General features: G+C 50.4%; 1 protein-coding gene and 1 long non-coding RNA gene across 2 annotated transcripts in view; both read right to left on the reverse strand.

Annotated features, from left to right (window-relative positions):
- Positions 1–3,851: 3,851 nt before the first annotated feature.
- LOC138732527 (uncharacterized) lies at positions 3,852–6,764 on the reverse strand. Its single transcript, XR_011339281.1, has 2 exons — positions 5,556–6,764; positions 3,852–5,514 (listed from the first exon to the last, which is right to left on the reverse strand). It is a non-coding gene; the product is annotated as an uncharacterized lncRNA (long non-coding RNA).
- A 52-nt stretch (positions 6,765–6,816) lies between these two features.
- The window catches only part of SUPT16H (SPT16 homolog, facilitates chromatin remodeling subunit), a 40,956-nt gene continuing 26,254 nt past the window's right edge, over positions 6,817–21,518 (reverse strand). Inside the window, exons 18-26 of the mRNA XM_069879144.1 lie at positions 19,807–19,925; positions 19,596–19,721; positions 16,084–16,196; positions 14,403–14,478; positions 12,142–12,311; positions 11,048–11,177; positions 7,992–8,121; positions 7,109–7,186; positions 6,817–7,027 (exon numbers count right to left, since the gene is read on the reverse strand). Of these exons, the coding sequence (XP_069735245.1) occupies positions 6,900–7,027; positions 7,109–7,186; positions 7,992–8,121; positions 11,048–11,177; positions 12,142–12,311; positions 14,403–14,478; positions 16,084–16,196; positions 19,596–19,721; positions 19,807–19,925 (1,070 nt within the window). The 3' untranslated portion in view covers positions 6,817–6,899. The remainder of the gene's footprint in view (positions 7,028–7,108; positions 7,187–7,991; positions 8,122–11,047; positions 11,178–12,141; positions 12,312–14,402; positions 14,479–16,083; positions 16,197–19,595; positions 19,722–19,806; positions 19,926–21,518) is intronic.

Here is a 21,518-nt window from a genome sequence, read left to right on the forward strand (position 1 = left end):
CCCCACATTTAAGGCTGGGGGGGGGGGGGGCTGCACTTAACCCCCATAATAAAGCTTGGAGGGGTGCGAACCCCCATAATAAGCGGGGGGGGCGGGGCTACACCCCATAATAAGGCTGAGGGGAGGGGTTAACCCCCCCAATAAGCACAAGGGGAGGGGCTACACCCCATAATAAGCACGAGGGAGGAGTTAACCCTCATAATGAGCGTAAGGGGAGGGGTTAACCCTCATAATGAGCGTAAGGGGAGGGGTTAACCCTCATAATGAGCATGAGGGGAGGGGTTAACCCCCATAATAAGCATAGGGGGAGCCCCCCCCCCCCGAAAACGAGGCTGCTGGAGAGGTTACCCCCTAAATTATGGGATGGAGGAAGCGAGGGGGATCTTAAAGGAAGGGGGAAGGGAGAAAGGGGGGGGCTGCGTGACCCCGCTCGTGGCCGCTTCCAACAGGAGCCTGGAAGAAAAGCACAAGGAGCCGCCCCCACCATCACCTCCTCCCCCCCACCCCCCCCAAACCTCCCCACCCCCTCCCTCATTTCTTTCCCTCCCCCCTCCACCCCTTCCCCCCTCAATCCCCTTCCCCCAACCCCCACAAAATGAAGGAAGGGGGGGGGGGGCACGGCCGCCATTTTTCCCGCGTTTCAACCCCACCCCCCCTCCCCCTCCAAAAACCCCAGCTCGGTTTTTAAACCCGCTTCCCCCCCTTTCTCCTCCATCTCCCCCCTTCCTTATTCGCGGCTTCTCTCCCGGGGGAGCCCCCCCCCGGCCCCGGCCCCGTCCCCCCTCACCGCTCCGGCCCCGCCGCCGCCGCCGCCGCCGCTTTTTTTCGGGGCGCCGCTCAAAACAAAATGGCGCCCGCGCCGCCCCCTGCGCTGCGCCTCACGGCGAGCGAGCCCCGCCCCCTCCAACCCCAACCCCGCGCTCCCATTGGTCCTCGGAGCTGTCAATCACCCCCTCGACCAATGGGAAGCGAGGCCGGCGCCGCAGCGCGGGAACCTGTCACTCAAGGCGGGTGGGCGGGGCTTGAGGCTGATTGGCTGCCGCGCCCCATAGGGTTGAATAGCGACCCACCTGTCAATCAAAGCGGGGTGGGCGGGGCTTAAGGCGGCTCCATTGCGTTTAATGGAGGAGCGAGGCTTGAAGCTGATTGGCTGCCGCGCCCCATAGGGTTGAATAGGGACCCGCCTGTCAATCAAAGCGGGGGGCGGGGCTTAGGGGCCGCCTCAGCCCTCACGGGGTTGGCGCCATTTCAAACTGGTTTTATCCCCTTTAAACTGGTTTTTCCCCCTTTAAACTTGTTTTTTCCCCCTTTATACTGGTTTTTCCCCCTTTAAACTGTTCTTTCCCCCTTTAAACTGTTTTTTCCCCCTTTAAACTGGTTTTTCCCCCCTTTAAACTGGTTTTCCCCCTTCAAACTGGTTTTTCCCCCTTCAAACTGTTTTTTTCCCCCTTCAAACTGTTTTTTTCCCCCTTTAAACTGTTTTTCCCCCCTTTAAACTGGTTTTTTCCCCTTTAAACTGGTTTTTCCCCCTTCAAACTGGTTTTCCCCCCTTTAAACTGGTTTTTCCCCCCTTCAAACTGGTTTTTTCCCCTTTAAACTGGTTTTCCCCCCTTCAAACTGTTTTTTTCCCCCTTCAAACTGGTTTTCCCCCCCTTAAACTGGATTTTTCCCCCTTCAAACTGGTTTTTCCCCCCTTTAAACTCGTTTTATCCCCCTTCAAACTGTTTTTTCCCCCTTCAAACTGTTTTTTTCCCCTTCAAACTGGTTTTCCCCCCTTTAAACTGGTTTTTCCCCCTTCAAACTTTTTTTTTCCCCTTCAAACTGGATTTTTCCCCCTTTAAACTGTTTTTTCTCCCCTTTAAACTGTTTTTTCCCCCTTCAAACTGGTTTTTCCCCCTTCAAACTGGTTTTTCCCCCTTCAAACTGGTTTTTCCCCCCTTTAAACTTGTTTTTTCCCCCTTTAAACTGTTTTTCCCCCTTCAAACTGGTTTTTCCCCCTTCAAACTGGTTTTTCCCCCTTTAAACTGGATTTTTCCTCCATTTATACTGGTTTCACCTCATTTAAACTGGTTTTACCCCATTTAAACTTTTCTTTGATGCATTTTTACCTCTTTTTGATGCTTTTCCCCCCTTTTGATGCATTTTCACCTCCTTTCATGGGATTTTCCCCCTTTTTTGATGCTTTTTTCCCCCTTTTAATGGACTTTCCCCCTTTTTGATGCATTTCCCCCCTTTTTGATGCATTTCCCCCCTTTTTGATGCATTTTCACCTCCTTTCATGGGTTTTTATCCCTTTTTGATGAATTTTTATCCCTTTTTGATGCATTTTACCCCTTTTGATGCATTTCCCCCCTTTTTGATGCATTTTCACCTCCTTTCATGGGTTTTTATCCCTTTTTGATGAATTTTTATCCCTTTTTGATGCATTTTTACCCCTTTTGATGCATTTTCCCCCTTTTTGATGCATTTTCACCTCCTTTCATGGGGTTTTACCCCCTTTTGATGTATTTTTACCCTTTTTGATGCATTTTCACCTCCTTTCATGGGTTTTTATCCCTTTTTGATGAATTTTTATCCCTTTTTGATGCATTTTTCCCCCTTTTTGATGCATTTTCACCTCCTTTCATGGTTTTTTATCCCTTTTTGATCCATTTTTCCCCCTTTTTGATACTTTTCCCCCCTTTTGATGCATTTTTCCCCTTTTTGATGCCTTTTCCCCCCTTTTGATGCATTTTTCCCCTTTTTGATGCCTTTTCCCCCCTTTTGATGCATTTTTCCCCTTTTTGATGCCTTTTCCCCCCTTTTTGATGCATTTTTCCCCTTTTTGATGCCTTTTCCCCCCTTTTTGATGCATTTTTCCCCTTTTTGATGCCTTTTCCCCCCTTTTGATGCATTTTTCCCCCTTTTTGATGCATTTTTACCCTTTTTTATTCATTTTCCCCCCTTTTTGATGCATTTTTCCCCTTTTTGATGCCTTTTCCCCCCTTTTTGATGCATTTTTCCCCTTTTTGATGCCTTTTTCCCCCTTTTTGATGCCTTTTTCCCCCTTTTTGATGCATTTTCCCCCTTTTTGATGCATTTTCCTACTTTTTGATGCATTTTCACCTCCTTTCATGAGGTTTTATCCCTTTTTGATGCATTTTCCCCCTTTTTGATGCTTTTTTCCCCCTTTTTGATGCATTTTCATCTCCTTTCATGGGTTTTTACCCCCCTTTTGATGCATTTTCCCCCCTTTTGATGCATTTTTACCCTTTTTGATGCATTTTCCCCCTTTTTGATGCATTTTCCCCCTTTTTGATGCATTTTCTCCCCTTTTTGATGCATTTTCTCCCCTTTTTGATGCATTTTCCCCCTTTTTGATGCATTTTCCCCCTTTTTGATGCATTTTTACCCCTTTTTGATGCATTTTCACCTCCTTTCATGGGTTTTCACCCCTTTTTGATGCATTTTTACTCTTTTTAATGCATTTTTACCCCTTTTTGATGCATTTTTACCCCTTTTTGATGCATTTTCACCTCCTTTCATGGGATTTTTTCCCCCCTTTTTGATGAATTTTTCCCCTTTTTAATGGATTTTCCCCCTTTTTGATGTATTTTCACCTCCTTTCATGGGTTTTTTATCCCTTTTTGATGCATTTTTACCTTTTTTAATGCATTTTTACCCCTATTTGATGCATTTTTACCCCTATTTGATGCATTTTTACCCCTTTTTAATGACTTTTCCCCCCTTTTTGATGCCTTTTCCCCTCCTTTTATGTTTTTTTTCCCCCTTTTTGACGCGTTTTTCCTCCTTTTTTCCCCCATTTCCCCTCTTTTTCCCCCTTTTTCCCCTCATTTTTCCCGCAGCAAAACTTACAAAACCCACATTTTGCTTTATTGTCCGACTGGAAAAAAGAGCTACCGGCTACGGAGAGAGAGAGACGCCGCGGGGGGGGGGGGGGACACCCCGAAAACGAGGGGGAACCCCCCAAAAAAGAGGGGGAACCCCCCAAAAAAACGAGGGGGAACCCCCCGCGCCGACCATAAATAGACCTAAATAAAAAAAAAAGGGGATTTAGGGGGCCCCAAGGGGGGTTTGGGGGCCCCTCGAGGGATTTCGGGGCCTTCTCAGAGGGATTTTTGGGGACCCTCCAGGAAATCTTGGGGTTCCTCAAGGTTTTGGGGTCCCCTTGATGGGATTTTGAGGTCCCTTCATGAGATTTTGGGGTCCCTCAATGATATCTTGGGGTTCCTCAAGGTTTTGGGGTCCCCTTGATGGGATTTTGAGGCTCCTCCATGAAATTTTGAGGTTCCTCAAGGTTTTGGGGCCTCCTCGAGAGGTTTTGGGGTCCCCTCAATGGGATTTTGAGGTCCCTTCATGAAATTTTGAGGTCCCTCCATGAAATCTTGGGGTTCCTCAAGGTTTTGGGGCCTCTTCGTGAGGTTTTGGGGTCTCCTTGAGGGGATTTTGAGGCCCCTCGTGAAATTTTAAGGGCAGGAACCAAAAATATGAGAAAAAACCCAGAAATTCTGAGGGGAAAAGGGAAATTTTGAGGGAAAAATTATGGATTTAGAGGAGAAAATTGAAATTTAGAGGAGAAAATAGAAATTTAGAGGAGAAAAAGGAAAAATTTGAAGGAAAAAGGCAAATTTTGAGGGGGGAAAAGGTAAATTTTGAGGAGAAACCTCGCAGTTTTTTTGAAAAAGCCTCAAAATGTGGGAGGAAACCTCAAAATTTTAGGGAAAAGCCTCAAAATTTGCGAGGAAACCTCAGAATTTTAGGAAAAAGCCTCAAAATGTGGGAGGAAACCTCAAAATTTGATAAAAAAGCCTCAAAATATGGGAGGAAACCTCAAAATTTTAGGAAAAAGCCTCAAAATTTGCGAGGAAACCTCAAAATTTTAGGGAAAAGCCTCAAAATTTGCGAGGAAACCTCAGAATTTTAGGAAAAGGCCTCAAAATTTGCGAGGAAACCTCAAAATTTTAGGAAAAAAACTCAAAGTTTAGGAGAGAAACTCAAAATTCAGGAGGAAAACCTCAAAATCTGAAGGTAGAACCTCAAAATCTCATGGTGGAACCTCAAAATTTGAAGGTAGAACCTCAAAATTTGAAGGTAGAAGCTCAAAATCTCAAGGTAGAAGCTCAAAATCTCAAGGTAGAACCTCAAATCTCAAGGTAGAAGCTCAAAATCTGAAGGTAGAAGCTCAAATCTCAAGGTAGAACCTCAAAATTTGTTGGTAGAACCTCAAAATCTCAAGGTGGAACCTCAAAAATTGAAGGTAAAACCTCAAAATCTCATGGTGGAACCTCAAAATCTCAAGGTAGAACCTCAAAATTTGTTGGTAGAACCTCAGAATCTGAAGGTAGAACCTCAAAATCTCAAGGTAGAACCTCAAATCTCATGGTGGAACCTCAAAACCTCAAGGTAGAACCTCAAAATCTCATGGTGGAACCTCAAAATCTCAAGGTGGAACCTCAAAATCTCATGGTGGAACCTCAAAATCTCAAGGTAGAACCTCAAATCTCATGGTGGAACCTCAAATCTCATGGTGGAACCTCAAAATCTGAAGGTAGAACCTCAAAATCTGAAGGTAGAACCTCAAATCTCATGGTGGAACCTCAAAATCTCAAGGTAGAACCTCAAAATCTGAAGGTAGAACCTCAAAATCTGAAGGTAGAACCTCAGAATCTGAAGGTAGAACCTCAAAATCTCAAGGTAGAACCTCAAAATTTGTTGGTAGAACCTCAAAATCTCAAGGTAGAACCTCAAATTTCATGGTGGAACCTCAAATCTCATGGTAGAACCTCAAAATCTGAAGGTAGAAGCTCAAAATCTCATGGTGGAACCTCAAAATTTGTTGGTAGAACCTCAAAATCTCAAGGTAGAAGCTCAAAAATTGAAGGTAAAACCTCAAAATCTCATGGTGGAACCTCAAAACTTGAAGGTAGAACCTCAAGATCTCAAGGTAGAACCTCAAAATCTCAAGGTAGAACCGCAAAACTTGAAGGTAGATCCTCAAAATCTGAAGGTAGAACCTCAGAATCTCAAGGTGGAACCTCAAAATCTCATGGTGGAACCTCAAAACTTGAAGGTAGAACCTCAAAATCTGAAGGTAGAAGCTCAAAATCTGAAGGTAGAACCTCAAAATCTGAAGGTAGAACCTCAAAATCTCAAGGTGGAACCTCAAAACTTGAAGGTAGAACCTCAAAATCTCAAGGTAGAAGCTCAAAATCTCAAGGTAGAACCTCAAATTTCAAGGTAGAAGCTCAAAATCTGAAGGTAGAACCTCAAAATCTGAAGGTGGAACCTCAAAATCTGAAGGTGGAACCTCAAAAATTGAAGGTAAAACCTCAAAATCTCATGGTGGAACCTCAAAATCTGAAGGTAGAACCTCAAATCTCATGGTGGAACCTCAAATCTCAAGGTAGAAGCTCAAAATCTCATGGTGGAACCTCAAAATCTGAAGGTAGAAGCTCAAAATCTGAAGGTAGAACCTCAAAATCTCAAGGTAGAACCTCAAAACCTCAAGGTAGAACCTCAAAACCTCAAGGTAGAACCTCAAAACCTCAAGGTAGAACCTCAAAATCTGAAGGTAGAAGCTCAAAATCTGAAGGTAGAACCTTAAAATCTCAAGGTAGAACCTCAAAACCTCAAGGTAGAACCTCAAAATCTCATGGTGGAACCTCAAAACTTGTTGGTAGAACCTCAAAACTTGAAGGTAGAACCTCAAAATCTCATGGTGGAACCTCAAAATCTCAAGGTGGAACCTCCAAACCTCAAGGTGGAACCTCCAAACCTGACGCCCCCTCCCACTTTCTCCCCCCGCGGCCCCCGAAACTCATCAAGGAGCCCCCGAAACGGCCTCGCGAGGCCCCCAAACGGCCTCCAGAGGTCCCCGAGCGAGGCCACCGCGAGGTCCTCTACTTCCTCTTCTTCTTGGGGGGCCCCGGGTGGCGCTGGGGACCCCCCCGGGCGGTGGCCGCCGGGGCCTTCCTCTTGCGGCTCCGGCCTCGCTCCTCGTCCTCCTCGTATTGGCTCTCGCGGTCGGCTACGAGGGAAGGAAAGATGGAGCTCCAGAAGGTTCCGTGGGGACCTCCAGGTCCCCCAAAACCTCCAAAAAAGGTCTCACCTTTCCGAGCTTCTTCTTCCAGCTCGTCCCAGTCCTTCCCGCTCTCCTCCTCGCTGCCCAGAGACTCCTTGGAATATTCTGGAAGGGAGAAGAGGGGGTGGAGGCATCTCCCAGGGCTTCTGGTGGGACTCCAGGAGGATCTAGTGGCCTCCAAGGGGGATTTGGTGGCTTCTAAGGGGATCTAGAAGCTTCCAGAGGGACCTGGGGGCATCTCCAGGGGGTTCTGGTGGCCTCTGAGGGGACCTAGAAGCTTCCAGAGGGACCTGGTGGCATCTCCCAGGGGTTCTGGTGGGACTCGATGAGGATTTAGTGGCCTCTAAGGGGGATTTAGTGGCCTCCAAGGGGACCTAGAAGCTTCCAGAGGGACCTGGTGGCATCTCTGAGGGGTTCTGGTGGGACTCCAGGAGGATTTAGTGGCCTCCAAGGGGATCTAGAAGCTTCCAGAGGGACCTGGTGGCATCTCCAGGGGGTTCTGGTGGGACTCCAGGAGGATCTAGTGGCCTCCAAGGGGGATTTGGTGGCTTCTAAGGGGATCTAGAAGCTTCCAGAGGGACCTGGTGGCATCTCTGAGGGGTTCTGGTGGGACTCGATGAGGATTTAGTGGCCTCTGAGGGGACCTAGAAGCTTCTAGAGGGACCTGGTGGCATCTCCCAGGGGTTCTGGTGGGACTCCCAAGAGGCTTTAGTGGCCTCCAAGGGGGATTTGGTGGCCTCCAAGGGGATCTAGAAGCTTCCAGAGGGACCTGGTGGCATCTCCCAGGGGTTCTGGTGGGACTCCAAGAGGATTTAGTGGCCTCCAAGGGGGATTTGGTGGCTTCTAAGGGGATTTGGTGGCCCCCGAGAAGATCTGGTGGCCCCCAGGAGGAGGTCCCGGGGGCTCCCACCTGACTCCTCGGCCTCGGAGGAGTAGTCCTCGTCGCTGTCCTCCTCCTCCTCCTCGTAATCCTCCTCCGAGGGGTTGAAGGTCTCGTCCTCGATCTCCGACTCGGATTCGCCCACCTCGGCGTCGCTGCCCTGGGGACAATCAGGAGACCTTGGGGACCTTGGGGACCACGAGGAGGGGGAGGAGAAGGTGGAGGAGAAGGTGGAGGACCTAGAGGTCGTGGAGACCTGGAGAAGCCAGAGCTGGAGGAGAAGGTGGAGGAGAAGGAGCTCGAGATGAGGAGAAGGACCTAGAAGATGGAGGAGAAGAACCTCAAGAAGAACCTGGAGATGAGGAGAAGCTCAAGGAGATGAGAAGGACCTTGAGATGAGGAGAAGGACCTTGAGATGAGGAGGAGAAGCTCGAGGAGATGAGGAGAAGAACCTAGAGACAAGGAAAAACCTTGAAGATGGAGGAGAAGGACCTGGAGATGAGGAGAAGAACCTCAAGATGAAGAGAAGAAGAACCTTGAGATGAGGAGAAGCTCGAGGAGATGAGGAGAAGGACCTAGAAGGTGAGGAGAAGGACCTAGAAGGTGAGGAGAAGGACCTGGAAGATGAGGAGAAGGACCTGGAGATGAGGAGAAGGACCTCGAGATGAGGAGAAGGACCTCGAGGCGAGGAGAAGGACCTCGAGGCGAGGAGAAGGACCTCGAGGCGAGGAGAAGGACCTCGAGGCGAGGAGAAGGACCTCGAGACGAGGAGAAGGACCTCGAGACGAGGAGAAGGACCTCGAGACGAGGAGAAGGACCTCGAGGCGAGGAGAAGCTCGAGGAGATGAAGAGAAGGACCCCGAGACGAGGAGAAGGACCCCGAGACGAGGAGAAGAACCACCTTGAGATGAGGAGAAGAACCTGGAAGATGGAGGAGAAGAACTTCAAGATGGAGGAGAAGAACCTTGAAGATGGAGGAGAAGAACCTTGAAGATGGAGGAGAAGGACCCAGAGGCGAGAAGGACCTGGAAGGTGAGGAGAACCTAGAAGATGGAGGAGAAGAACCTCGAGCTGCTGAGGAGAAGCTCGAGGAGATGATGAGGAGAAGCTCAAGGGGAGGAAGAACCTGGAGACGAGGAGCTCGAGAAGAACCTGGAGATGAGGAGCTCGAGGAGCTGAGAAGAACCTGGAGCTGAAGAGAAGGACCTAGAGGTGAGGAGAAGCTTGAGGAGATAAAGAGCTTGAGGAGATGAGGAGGAGGAGAAGCTCAAGATGAGGAGAAGGACCTCGAGACGAGGAGAAGAACCTCGAGACGAGGAGATGAGGAGGAGGAGAAGCTCAAGATGAGGAGAAGGACCTCGAGACGAGGAGGAGGAGAAGCTCGAGGAGATGAGGAGAAGGACCTTGAGACAAGGAAGAACCTCGAGATGAGGAGAAGAACCTTGAAGATGGAGGAGAAGGACCTGGAGATGAGGAGAAGGACCTCAAGATGAAAAGAAGGACCTGGAGATGAAGAGAAGGACCTGGAGATGAAGAGAAGGACCTGGAGACGAGGAGAAGGACCTGGAGACGAGGAGAAGGACCTGGAGACGAGGAGAAGGACCTGGAGACGAGGAGAAGGACCTGGAGACGAGGAGAAGGACCTGGAGACGAGGAGAAGGACCTCGAGACGAGGAGAATGACCTCGAGATGAGAAGGACCTGGAGATGAGGAGAAGGACCTGGAGATGAAGAGAAGGACCTGGAGATGAAGAGAAGGACCTGGAGACGAGGAGAAGGACCTGGAGACGAGGAGAAGGACCTGGAGACGAGGAGAAGGACCTGGAGACGAGGAGAAGGACCTCGAGACGAGGAGAATGACCTCGAGATGAGAAGGACCTGGAGATGAGGAGAAGGACCTGGAGATGAAGAGAAGGACCTGGAGATGAAGAGAAGGACCTGGAGATGAAGAGAAGGACCTGGAGATGAAGAGAAGGACCTGGAGATGAAGAGAAGGACCTTGAAGATGGAGGAGAAGAACCTGGAGATGAGGAGAAAGACCTCGAGATGAGGAGAAGGACCTCGAGATGAGGAGAAGGACCTGGAGATGAGGAGAAGGACCTCGAGATGAGGAGAAGGACCTGGAGATGAGGAGAAGGACCTGGAGATGAGGAGAAGGACCTGGAGACGAGGAGAAGGACCTCGAGACGAGGAGAAGGACCTCGAGACGAGGAGAAGGACCTCGAGACGAGGAGAAGGACCTCGAGACGAGGAGAAGGACCTCGAGACCTGGAGGAGAACCTCAAGATGAAGAGGAGAACTTCAAGATGAGGAGAAGAACCTCGAGACGAGGAGAAGGACCTCGAGGCGAGGAGAAGGACCTCGAGGCGAGGAGAAGGACCTCGAGGCGATGAGGAGAAGGACCTCGAGGCGATGAGGAGAAGGACCTCAAGACAAGGAAGAACCTCAAGATGAGGAGAAGAACCTTGAAGATGAAGAGAAGAACCTCGAGATGAAGAGAAGCTGGAGGAGATGAGGAGAAGGACCTGGAGACGAGGAGAAGGACCTGGAGACGAGGAGAAGGACCTGGAGACGAGGAGAAGGACCTGGAGATGAGGAGAAGCTTGAGGAGATGAAGAGAAGGACCTCGAGACGAGGAGAAGGACCTCGAGACGAGGAGAAGGACCTCGAGACGAGGAGAAGGACCTCGAGATAAGGAGAAGAACCTCAAGACGAGGAGAAGAACCTCAAGACGAGGAGAAGAACCTCAAGACGAGGAGAAGAACCTCAAGGAGATGAGGAGAAGAACCTCAAGGAGATGAGGAGAAGAACCTCAAGGAGATGAGGAGAAGAACCTCAAGATGAGGAGAAGAACCTTGAAGATGAAGAGAAGAACCTCAAGATGAAGAGAAGAACCTCGAGATGAAGAGAAGCTGGAGGAGATGAGGAGAAGGACCTAGAGATGAAGAGAAGGACCTTGAAGATGGAGGAGAAGAGCCTCAAGATGAGGAGAAGAACCTCAAGATGAGGAGAAGAACCTGGAGATGAAGAGAAGGACCTCGAGATGAGGAGAAGGACCTCGAGATGAGGAGAACCTGAACCCCTCACCTCTCCCTCGGGCTCCAGGAAGGACCATCCCCCCTGCTCGAAGAAGCCCTCGGGGTCGTCCACGATGGTTTTCATGATCTTGGTCCAGTTGAGCGACTGGACGCCCTCCGTGTACTTGAGGTCGCAGGAGCTGCAAAGGAGGAGGAGGAACCAGGGTCAGGAGAAGACGCCCGAGGTCTTCGTGGCCTCCAGAGGGACCTGGGGGCATCTCCAGGGGGTTCTGGTGGGACTCCAGGAGGATTTAGTGGCCTCCAAGGGGGATTTGGTGGCTTCTAAAGGGACCTAGAGGCTTCCAAAGGGACCTGGTGCCATCTCCAGGGGGTTCTGGTGGGACTCCAGGAGGATTTAGTGGCCTCCAAGGGGACCTAGAGGCTTCCAAAGGGACCTGGCGGCATCTCCAGGGGGTTCTGGTGGGACTCCAGGAGGATTTAGTGGCCTCCAAGGGGGATTTGGTGGCCTCCAAGGGGACCTAGAGGCTTCCAGAGGGACCTGGTGGCATCTCCAGGGGGTTCTGGTGGCCTCCAAGGGGACCTAGAGGCTTCCAGAGGGACCTGGGGGCATCTCCAGGGGGTTCTGGTGGGACTCCAGGAGGATTTAGTGGCCTCCAAGGGGACCTAGAGGCTTCCAGAGGGACCTGGTGGCCTCCAAGGGGACCTAGAGGCCTCCAAAGGGACCTGGTGGCATCTCCAGGGGGTTCTGGTGGGACTCCAAGGGGATTTAGTGGCCTCCAAGGGGGATTTGGTGGCCTCCAAGGGGACCTAGAGGCTTCCAGAGGGACCTGGTGGCATCTCCGAGGGGTTCTGGTGGGACTCCAGGAGGATTTAGTGGCCTCCAAGGGGACCTAGAAGCTTCCAGAGGGACCTGGTGGCATCTCCGAGGGGTTCTGGTGGGACTCCAGGAGGATTTAGTGGCCTCCAAGGGGATCTAGAAGCTTCCAGAGGGACCTGGGGGCATCTCCAGGGGGTTCTGGTGGGACTCCAAGAGGATTTAGTGGCCTCCAAGGGGATTTAGAAGCTTCCAGAGGGACCTGGTGGCATCTCCAGGGGGTCCTGGAGGGCCTGGAGAGGGCTTTTGGGAGGTGGGGAGGGACCTACTTGAGCCACTCCTTGATGGGGTCGAGGGAGGCGACGGGGATGGCGTTGATCATGGTGACCTTCTTGCCGTAGTCCTTGTAGACGATGACCATGTCGAAGTTCTTGAGGTGGAACTGGACCCGCTCGAAGTGGATGAGCTCCACCTCGTCCAGGGTCACCACGAAGGGCGGCTGGAAAGGGGGAGGAGAAGACAAAAAACCATGAGGAGAAGCCAAAAGACCATGAGGAGAAGCCAAAAAACCATGAGGAGGCACCAAAAAGTATGAGAAGAAGCCAAAAAACCATGAGGAGAAGCCAAAGAACCATGAGAGGAACCCAAAAAGCCACAAAGAAACATCTAGAAGTGTGAGAAGAAGCCAAAAAACCATGAGGAGAAGCCAAAAGACCATGAGGAGACACCAAAAAAACCATGAGGAGACACCAAAAAGCGTGAGAAGACGACAAAAAACCGTGAGAAGAAGCCAAAGAACCATGAGAGGAACCCAAAAAGCCACAAAGAAACATCTAGAAGCGTGAGAAGAAGCCAAAAAACCATGAGGAGACACCAAAAAGTACGAGAAGAAGCCAAAAAACCATGAGGAGAAGCCAAAGAACCATGAGAGGAACCCAAAAAGCCACAAAGAAACATCTAGAAGCGTGAGAAGAAGCCAAAAGACCATGAGGAGACACCAAAAGACCATGAAAAGACACCAAAAAGCATGAGAAGAAGCCAGAAAACCATGAGAAGAACCCAAGGAACCATGAGAGGAACCCAAAAAGCCACAAAGAAACATCTAGAAGCGTGAGAAGAAGCCAAAAGACCATGAGGAGACACCAAAAAGCATGAGAAGAAGCCAAAAAACCATGAGGAGACACCAAAGAACCATGAGAGGAACCCAAAAAGCCACAAAGAAACATCTAGAAGCGTGAGAAGAAGCCAAAAAACCATGAGGAGAAGCCAAAAGACCATGAGGAGACACCAAAAGACCATGAGGAGACACCAAAAGACCATGAGGAGGCACCAAAAAGCGTGAGAAGAAACCAAAAAATCAGGAGGAGGCACCAAAAAACCATGAGAGGAACCCAAAAAGCCACAAAGAAACATCTAGAAGCGTGAGAAGAAGCCAAAAAACCATGAGGAGGCACCAAAAAGCGTGAGAAGAAGCCAAAAAACCATGAGGAGAAGCCAAAAGACCATGAGGAGACACCGAAAAACCTTGAGGAGGCACCAAAAAGCATGAGAAGAAGCCAGAAAACCATGAGAAGAACCCAAAGAACCATGAGAGGAACCCAAAAAGCCACAAAGAAACATCTAGAAGTGTGAGAAGAAGCCAAAAAACCATGAGGAGAAGCCAAAAGACCATGAGGAGACACCAAAAAGTATGAGAAGAAGCCAAAAAACCATGAGAAGAAGCCAAAAAACCATGAGAGGAACCCAAAAAACCACAAAGAAACATCTAGAAGCGTGAGAAGAAGCCAAAAAACCATGAGGAGAAGCCAAAAGACCATGAGGAGACAACAAAGAACCATGAGGAGGCACCAAAGAACCATGAGAGGAACCCAAAAAGCCACCAAGAAACATCTAGAAGCGTGAGAAGAAGCCAAAAAACCATGAGAAGAAGCCAAAAGACCACGAGGAGACACCAAAAAGCGTGAGAAGAAGCCAAAAAACCATGAGGAGACACCAAAGAACCATGAGAGGAACCCAAAAAGCCACAAAGGAACATCTAGAAGCGTGAGAAGAAGCCAAAAAACCATGAGAAGAAGCCAAAAGACCATGAGGAGACACCAAAAAACCACGAGGAGACACCAAAAAACCATGAGGAGACACCAAAAAGCGTGAGAAGAAGCCAAAAAAACATGAGGAGACACCAAAGAACCATGAGAGGAACCCAAAAAGCCACAAAGAAACATCTAGAAGCGTGAGAAGAAGCCAAAAAACCATGAGGAGACCCCATAAAACCTCGAGGAGACCCCAAAAAACCTCGAGGAGACCCCATAAAACCTCGAGGAGACCCCAAAAAACCTCGAGGAGACCCCAAAAACCACGAGAAGGACCCATAAAACCTCAAGGAGACCCCATAAAACCACTAGAAGAACCCATAAAACCTCAAGGAGACCCCAAAAACCACGAGAAGGACCCAAAAAACCACGAGGAGACCCCAAAAACCACGAGAAGGACCCAAAAAACCACGAGAAGGACCCCAAAATCCTGGAGAAGGAGGAGAAGTTGGAGCGGGAGAAGGTCCAAGGGGGGTGGGAGAAGGTCCAGGGTCACCTACCCACTCGGTGCAGTTGACGAGGGCGCTGCTGGTGGGTTGGAGGAGGCAGGTGCTGCGATAGGGGGCCCCGTTGAACCTGGGGGAGGAGAACCACGAGGAGAGGTCAGAGACCAAGAGGAGAAGGCGAAAAACCTACAAGGGACCCAAAAAACCACGAGAAGGACCCAAAAAACCACGAGAAGGACCCAAAAAACCTCGAGGAGACCCCAAAAAACCTCGAGGAGCCCCCAAAAACCACGAGAAGAACCCAGAAAACCACGAGGAGACCCCATAAAACCATGAGGAGACCCCAAAAAACCTACAAGGAACCCAGAAAACCTTGAGGAGACCCCAAAAAACCTCAAGGAAACCCCAAAAAACCTACAAGGAACCCAAAAAACCTTGAGGAGACCCCAAAAAACCTCGAGAAGAACCCATAAAACCACTAGGAGACCCCAAAAAACCACAAAGAAACATCAAAAACCATGAGAAGAACCCAGAAAACCACGAGAAGGACCCAAAAAACCACGAGAAGGACCCAAAAAACCACAAAGAAACATCTAAAACCACAAGAAGAACCCAAAAAACAATGAGGAGACCCCAAAAGACCATGAGAAGAACCCAGAAAACCATGAGGAGACCCCAAAAAACCTTGAGGAGACCCCAAAAAACCTACAAGGAACCCAAAAAACCTTAAGGAGACCCCAAAAAACCTACAAGGAACCCAGAAAACCTTGAGGAGACCCCAAAAAACCTCAAGGAGACCCCATAAAACCTACAAGGAACCCAAAAAACCTCAAGGAGACCCCAAAAAACCTGAGAAGAACCCAAAAAACCTTGAGGAGACCCAAAAAAACCTACAAGGAGACCCCCAAAACCTCAAGGAGACTCCACAAAACCACAAAGAAACATCTAAAAGCATGAGAAGAACCCAAAAACCCTCAAGGAGACGCCATAAAACCTCGAGGAGACCCCAAAAACCACGAGAAGAACCCAGAAAACCATGAGGAGACCCCATAAAACCTCAAGGAGATCCCAAAAAACCTTGAGGAGACCCCAAAAAACCTACAAGGAACCCAAAAAACCTCAAGGAGACCCCCAAAACCATGAGAAGAACCCAGAAAACCACGAGGAGACCCCAAAAAACCTCAAGGAGACCCCAAAAAACCACAAAGAAACATCTAAAAGCTGGAGTAGAAACCAAAAAACCACGAGGAGAACCCAAAAAAACCTCGAGGAGACCCCAAAAAACCTTGAGGAGACCCCAAAAAACCTCGAGGAGACCCCATAAAACCTACAAGGAACCCAAAAAACCATGAGAAGGACCCAAAAAACTCCAAGGAGACCCCCAAAAAACTCGAGGAGACCCCAAAAACCATGAGAAGAACCCAAAAAACCTCGAGGAGACCCCTTAAAACCTCAAGGAGACCCCGAGGAGGTCTTGGAGACCCCAAAAAACCACAAGAAGGACCCAAAAAATCTACAAGGAACCCCAAAAAACCATGAGGAGACCCCAAAAAACCTCGAGGAGACCCCAAAAAACCTCATGGAGACCCCAAAAAACCTACAAGGAACCCAAAAAACCTCGAGGAGACCCCATAAAACCTCCTGGAGACCCCAAAAAACCTCGAGGAGACCCCAAAAAACCTCGAGGAGACCCCAAAAACCCTTGAGGAGCCCCTTCTTCTTGGCGCCCACCTACCCCAGCTCCCTGAAAGGGACCTCGAACTCCAGCTCCTCCTTGGTGAGGGCCTCGACCTTCTCGATGAAGTTCTTGAAGGCCGTTTTGAGCTTGTGCCTCATCTCCCGCTCCATCTAGGAGAAGACAAGAGGAGGAAACGGGGGTTGGTGGCATCTCAGGAGCTTCTAGAAGGGGGAAAAGGGGGTTGGTGGCATCTCAGGAGCTTCTAGAAGAGGGAAAAGGGGGTTGGTGGCATCTCAGGAGCTTCTAGAAGGGGGAAAAGGGGGTTGGTGGCATCTCAGGAGCTTCCAGGAGGGGGAAAAAGGGGGTTGGTGGCATCTCAGGAGCTTCTAGAAGAGGACAAAGGGGGTTGGTGGCATCTCAGGAGCTTCCAGGAGGGGGAAAAGGGGGTTGGTGGCATCTCAGGAGCTTCCAGGAGGGGGAAAAAGGGGGTTGGTGGCATCTCAGGAGCTTCCAGGAGGAGGAAAAGGGGGTTGGTGGCATCTCAGGAGCTTCTAGAAGAGGAAAAAGGGGGTTGGTGGCATCTCAGGAGCTTCTAGAAGAGGGAAAAAGGGGTTGGTGGCATCTCAGGAGCTTCCAGGAGGGGGAAAAGGGGGTTGGTGGCATCTCAGGAGCTTCTAGAAGAGGAAAAAGGGGGTTGGTGGCATCTCAGGAGCTTCTAGAAGGGGGAAAAGGGGGTTGGTGGCATCTCAGGAGCTTCCAGGAGGGGGAAAAGGGGGTTGGTGGCATCTCAGGAGCTTCCAGGAGGGGGAAAAGGGGGTTGGTGGCATCGCAGGAGCTTCTAGAAGAGGACAAAGGGGGTTGGTGGCATCTCAGGAGCTTCTAGAAGAGGAAAAAGGGGTTGGTGGCATCTCAGGAGCTTCCAGGAGGGGAAAAAGGGGGTTGGTGGCATCTCAGGAGCTTCCAGGAGGGGGAAAAGGGGGTTGGTGGCATCGCAGGAGCTTCTAGAAGAGGACAAAGGGGGTTGGTGGCATCTCAGGAGCTTCTAGAAGAGGAAAAAGGGGTTGGTGGCATCTCAGGAGCTTCCAGGAGGGGGAAAAGGGGGTTGGTGGCATCTCAGGAGCTTCCAGGAGGGGGAAAAGGGGGTTGGTGGCATCTCAGGAGCTTCCAGGAGGGGGAAAAGGGGGTTGGTGGCATCTCAGGAGCTTCTAGAAAAGGAAAAAGGGGGTTGGTGGCATCTCAGGAGCTTCTAGAAGAGGGAAAAGGGGGTTGGTGGCATCTCAGGAGCTTCCAGGAGGGGGAAAAGGGGGTTGGTGGCATCTCAGGAGCTTCCAGGAGGGGGAAAAAGGGGGTTGGTGGCATCGCAGGAGCTTCTAGAAGAGGACAAAGGGGGTTGGTGGCATCGCAGGAGCTTCTAGAAGAGGAAAAAGGGGGTTGGTGGCATCGCAGGAGCTTCTAGAAGAGGACAAAGGGGGTTGGTGGCATCTCAGGAGCTTCTAGAAGAGGAAAAAGGGGGTTGGTGGCATCTCAGGAGCTTCCAGGAGGGGAAAAAGGGGGTTGGTGGCATCTCAGGAGCTTCTAGAAGGGGGAAAAAGGGGGTTGGTGGCATCTCAGGAGCTTCCAGGAGGGGGAAAAGGGGGTTGGTGGCATCTCAGGAGCTTCTAGAAGAGGGAAAAGGGGGTTGGTGGCATCTCAGGAGCTTCTAGAAGAGGAAAAAGGGGGTAGGTGGCATCTCAGGAGCTTCTAGAAGAGGAAAAAGGGGGTAGGTGGCATCTCAGGAGCTTCTAGAAGAGGAAAAAGGGGGTAGGTGGCATCTCAGGAGCTTCTAGAAGAGGACAAAGAGGGTTGGTGGCATCTCAGGAGCTTCTAGAAGAGGGAAAAGGGGGTTGGTGGCATCTCAGGAGCTTCCAGGAGGGGGAAAAGGGGGTTGGTGGCATCTCAGGAGCTTCCAGGAGGGGGAAAAGGGGGTTGGTGGCATCTCAGGAGCTTCCAGGAGGGGGAAAAGGGGGTTGGTGGCATCTCAGGGGCTTCCAGGAGGGGGAAAAGGGGGTTGGTGGCATCTCAGGAGCTTCTAGAAGAGGAAAAAGGGGGTTGGTGGCATCTCAGGAGCTTCCAGGAGGGGGAAAAGGGGGTTGGTGGCATCTCAGGAGCTTCCAGGATGGGACAAAGGGGGTTGATGGCATCTCAGGAGCTTCTAGAAGAGGAAAAAGGGGGTTGGTGGCATCTCAGGAGCTTCTAGAAGGGGGAAAAGGGGGTTGGTGGCATCTCAGGAGCTTCCAGGAGGGGGAAAAAGGGGGTTGGTGGCATCTCAGGAGCTTCTAGGAGGGGAAAAGGGGGTTGGTGGCATCTCAGGAGCTTCTAGAAGAGGACAAAGGGGGTTGGTGGCATCTCAGGAGCTTCTAGGAGGGGGAAAAGGGGGTTGGTGGCATCTCAGGAGCTTCTAGAAGAGGGAAAAGGGGGTTGGTGGCATCTCAGGAGCTTCTAGAAGGGGGAAAAGGGGAGTTGGTGGCATCTCAGGAGCTTCCAGGAGGAGGAAAAGGGGGTTGGAGGCATCTCAGGAGCTTCTAGAAGAGGGAAAAGGGGGTTGGTGGCATCTCAGGAGCTTCTAGGAGGGGGAAAAGGGGGTTGGTGGCATCTCAGGAGCTTCCAGGAGGGGGAAAAGGGGGTTGGTGGCATCTCAGGAGCTTCTAGAAGAGGAAAAAGGGGGTTGGTGGCATCTCAGGAGCTTCTAGAAGAGGAAAAAGGGGGTTGGTGGCATCTCAGGAGCTTCTAGAAGAGGAAAAAGGGGGTTGGTGGCATCTCAGGAGCTTCCAGGAGGGGGAAAAGGGGGTTGGTGGCATCTCAGGAGCTTCTAGAAGGGGGAAAAGGGGGTTGGTGGCATCTCAGGAGCTTCTAGAAGGGGGAAAAGGGTGTTGGTGGCATCTCAGGAGCTTCTAGGAGGGGGAAAAGGGGGTTGGTGGCATCTCAGGAGCTTCTAGAAGGGGGAAAAGGGGGTTGGTGGCATCTCAGGAGCTTCTAGAAGAGGACAAAGGGGGTTGGTGGCATCTCAGGAGCTTCTAGAAGAGGAAAAAGGGGTTGGTGGCATCTCAGGAGCTTCCAGGAGGGGGAAAAGGGGGTTGGTGGCATCTCAGGAGCTTCCAGGAGGGGGAAAAAGGGGGTTGGTGGCATCTCAGGAGCTTCCAGGAGGGGGAAAAGGGGGTTGGTGGCATCTCAGGAGCTTCTAGAAGAGGACAAAGGGGGTTGGTGGCATCTCAGGAGCTTCTAGAAGAGGACAAAGGGGGTTGGTGGCATCTCAGGAGCTTCTAGAAGAGGAAAAAGGGGGTTGGTGGCATCTCAGGAGCTTCTAGAAGAAGGAAAAAGGGGGTTGGTGGCATCTCAGGAGCTTCCAGGAGGGGGAAAAGGGGGTTGGTGGCATCTCAGGAGCTTCCAGGAGGGGGAAAAAGGGGGGTGGTGGCATCTCAGGAGCTTCTAGAAGAGGACAAAGGGGGTTGGTGGCATCTCAGGAGCTTCCAGGATGGGACAAAGGGACGAAACGCTGGGTGGTGGCATCTCAGGGGGGTTCCTGGAGGCACCTGCTCGGCGTAGAGGTCATCTCGGTCGTGCATGTGCTGGTGCTTGCCGAGGTCCGTGGTGATTTCTCCGACCTCCGTGTAGAACTGGACGTCCGTGTGGCGCTTCTTGCCGAACATGATGGCGTTCTAGGAGAAGACAACGTCACCGGGAGGTCCCCACGGGGTGGTGGGACCCTCCCAGGAGGTGGAAGAGAAGGAGGAGAGGGAGGACCTTGAGGTGGAAGTGGAGGACGATGATCATCTCGCCGTCGCAGGGCTGGAAGACGGCGTGCTTGATGTTGTTGTAGAGGATGTCCACCTTGTCGCCCCGCACCGAGGTGAAGCGGAAGCCTGGAGGGGAGGAGAAGACATCAAGAAGCCCGAAAGGAGCTCGAAAAGCGTCGAGGAACCTCAAAAAAAGGTTGAGGGGCCTCAAAAAACCATCGAGAACCTGAAAAAACCATCGAGAACCTCAAAAATCCATCAAAGAACCTACAAAGACCATCAAGAAACCTTCAAGAACCATCGAGAACCTTCAAAAAGAACCAAAGGACCTTCAGGAACCATCAAGAAACATTCAAGAAGCACCAAGAGGCCTTCAAAGACCTTCAAAAAGCACCAAGAACCTTCAGGAACCATCAAGGAACCTTCAAGAACCTCAAAAAACCATCAAGGAACCTCAAAAAACCATTGAGGAACCTTCAAGAACCATCGAGAACCTCAAAGAACCATCGAGAACCTCAAAGAACCATCGAGAGGTCTTCAAGAAGCACCAAGAGGCCTTCAAAAACCATCAAGAACCATTGAGAGGCCTTCAAAAAGCACCAAGAACCTTCAAGAACCATCGAGAAATCTCAAAAAATCATCGAGAACCTCAAAAAACCATCAGGGAACCTTCAAGAACCATCGAGAACCTTCAAAAAGAACCAAAGGACCTTCAGGAACCATCAAGAAACATTCAAGAAGCACCAAGAGGCCTTCAAAAACCTTCAAAAAGCACCAAGAACCTTCAGGAACCATCAAGGAACCTTCAAGAACCTCAAAAAACCATCAAGGAACCTTCAGGAACCATCAAGAACCTCAAAAAAACATGGAGGAACCTTCAGGAACCATCGAGGAACCTTCAAGAACCATCGAGAACCTCAAAGAACCATCGAGAGGTCTTCAAGAAGCACCAAGAGGCCTTCAAAGACCTTCAAGAACCATTGAGAAGCCTTCAAAAAGCACCAAGAACCTTCAGGAACCATCGAGGAACCTTCAAGAACCATCAAGAACCTCAAAAAAACATGGAGGAACCTTCAGGAACCATCAAGGAACCTCAAAGAACCATCGAGGAACCTTCAGGAACCATCGAGGAACCTTCAAAAAGCACCAAAAGGCCTTCAAAGACCTTCAAGAACCATCAAGAGGCCTTCAAAAAGCACTGAGAACCTTCAAGAACCATCAAGAGACCTTCAGGAACCATCGAGAAACTTCAAAAAGCACCAAAGGACCATCAGAAAGAACCAAAGGACCTTCAGAAAGCTTGAGGAGACCCCAAAAAACCTCGAGGAGACCCCAACAAGCATGAGAAGAACCCATAAAACCTCGAGGAAACATCTAAAAGCACAAGGACACCCCACAAAAACATGAGAAGAAGCCATAAAACCTCTAGAAGAACCCATAAAACCTCGAGGAGACCCCATAAAACCTCGAGAAGAACCCATAAAACCTCGAGGAGACCCCATAAAACCTCGAGGAGACCCCAAAAAGCATGAGAAGAACCCATAAAACCACTAGAAGAACCCATAAAACCTCAAGGAGACCCCATAAAACCTCAAGGAGACCCCATAAAACCTCGAGAAGAACCCATAAAACCTCGAGGAGACCCCAAAAACCACTAGAAGAACCCATAAAACCTCAAGGAGACCCCATAAAACCTTCTGGAGACCCCATAAAACCTCG

This window comes from Phaenicophaeus curvirostris, chromosome 33 (assembly GCF_032191515.1).
Source record: "Phaenicophaeus curvirostris isolate KB17595 chromosome 33, BPBGC_Pcur_1.0, whole genome shotgun sequence".
NCBI lineage: Eukaryota > Metazoa > Chordata > Aves > Cuculiformes > Cuculidae > Phaenicophaeus > Phaenicophaeus curvirostris.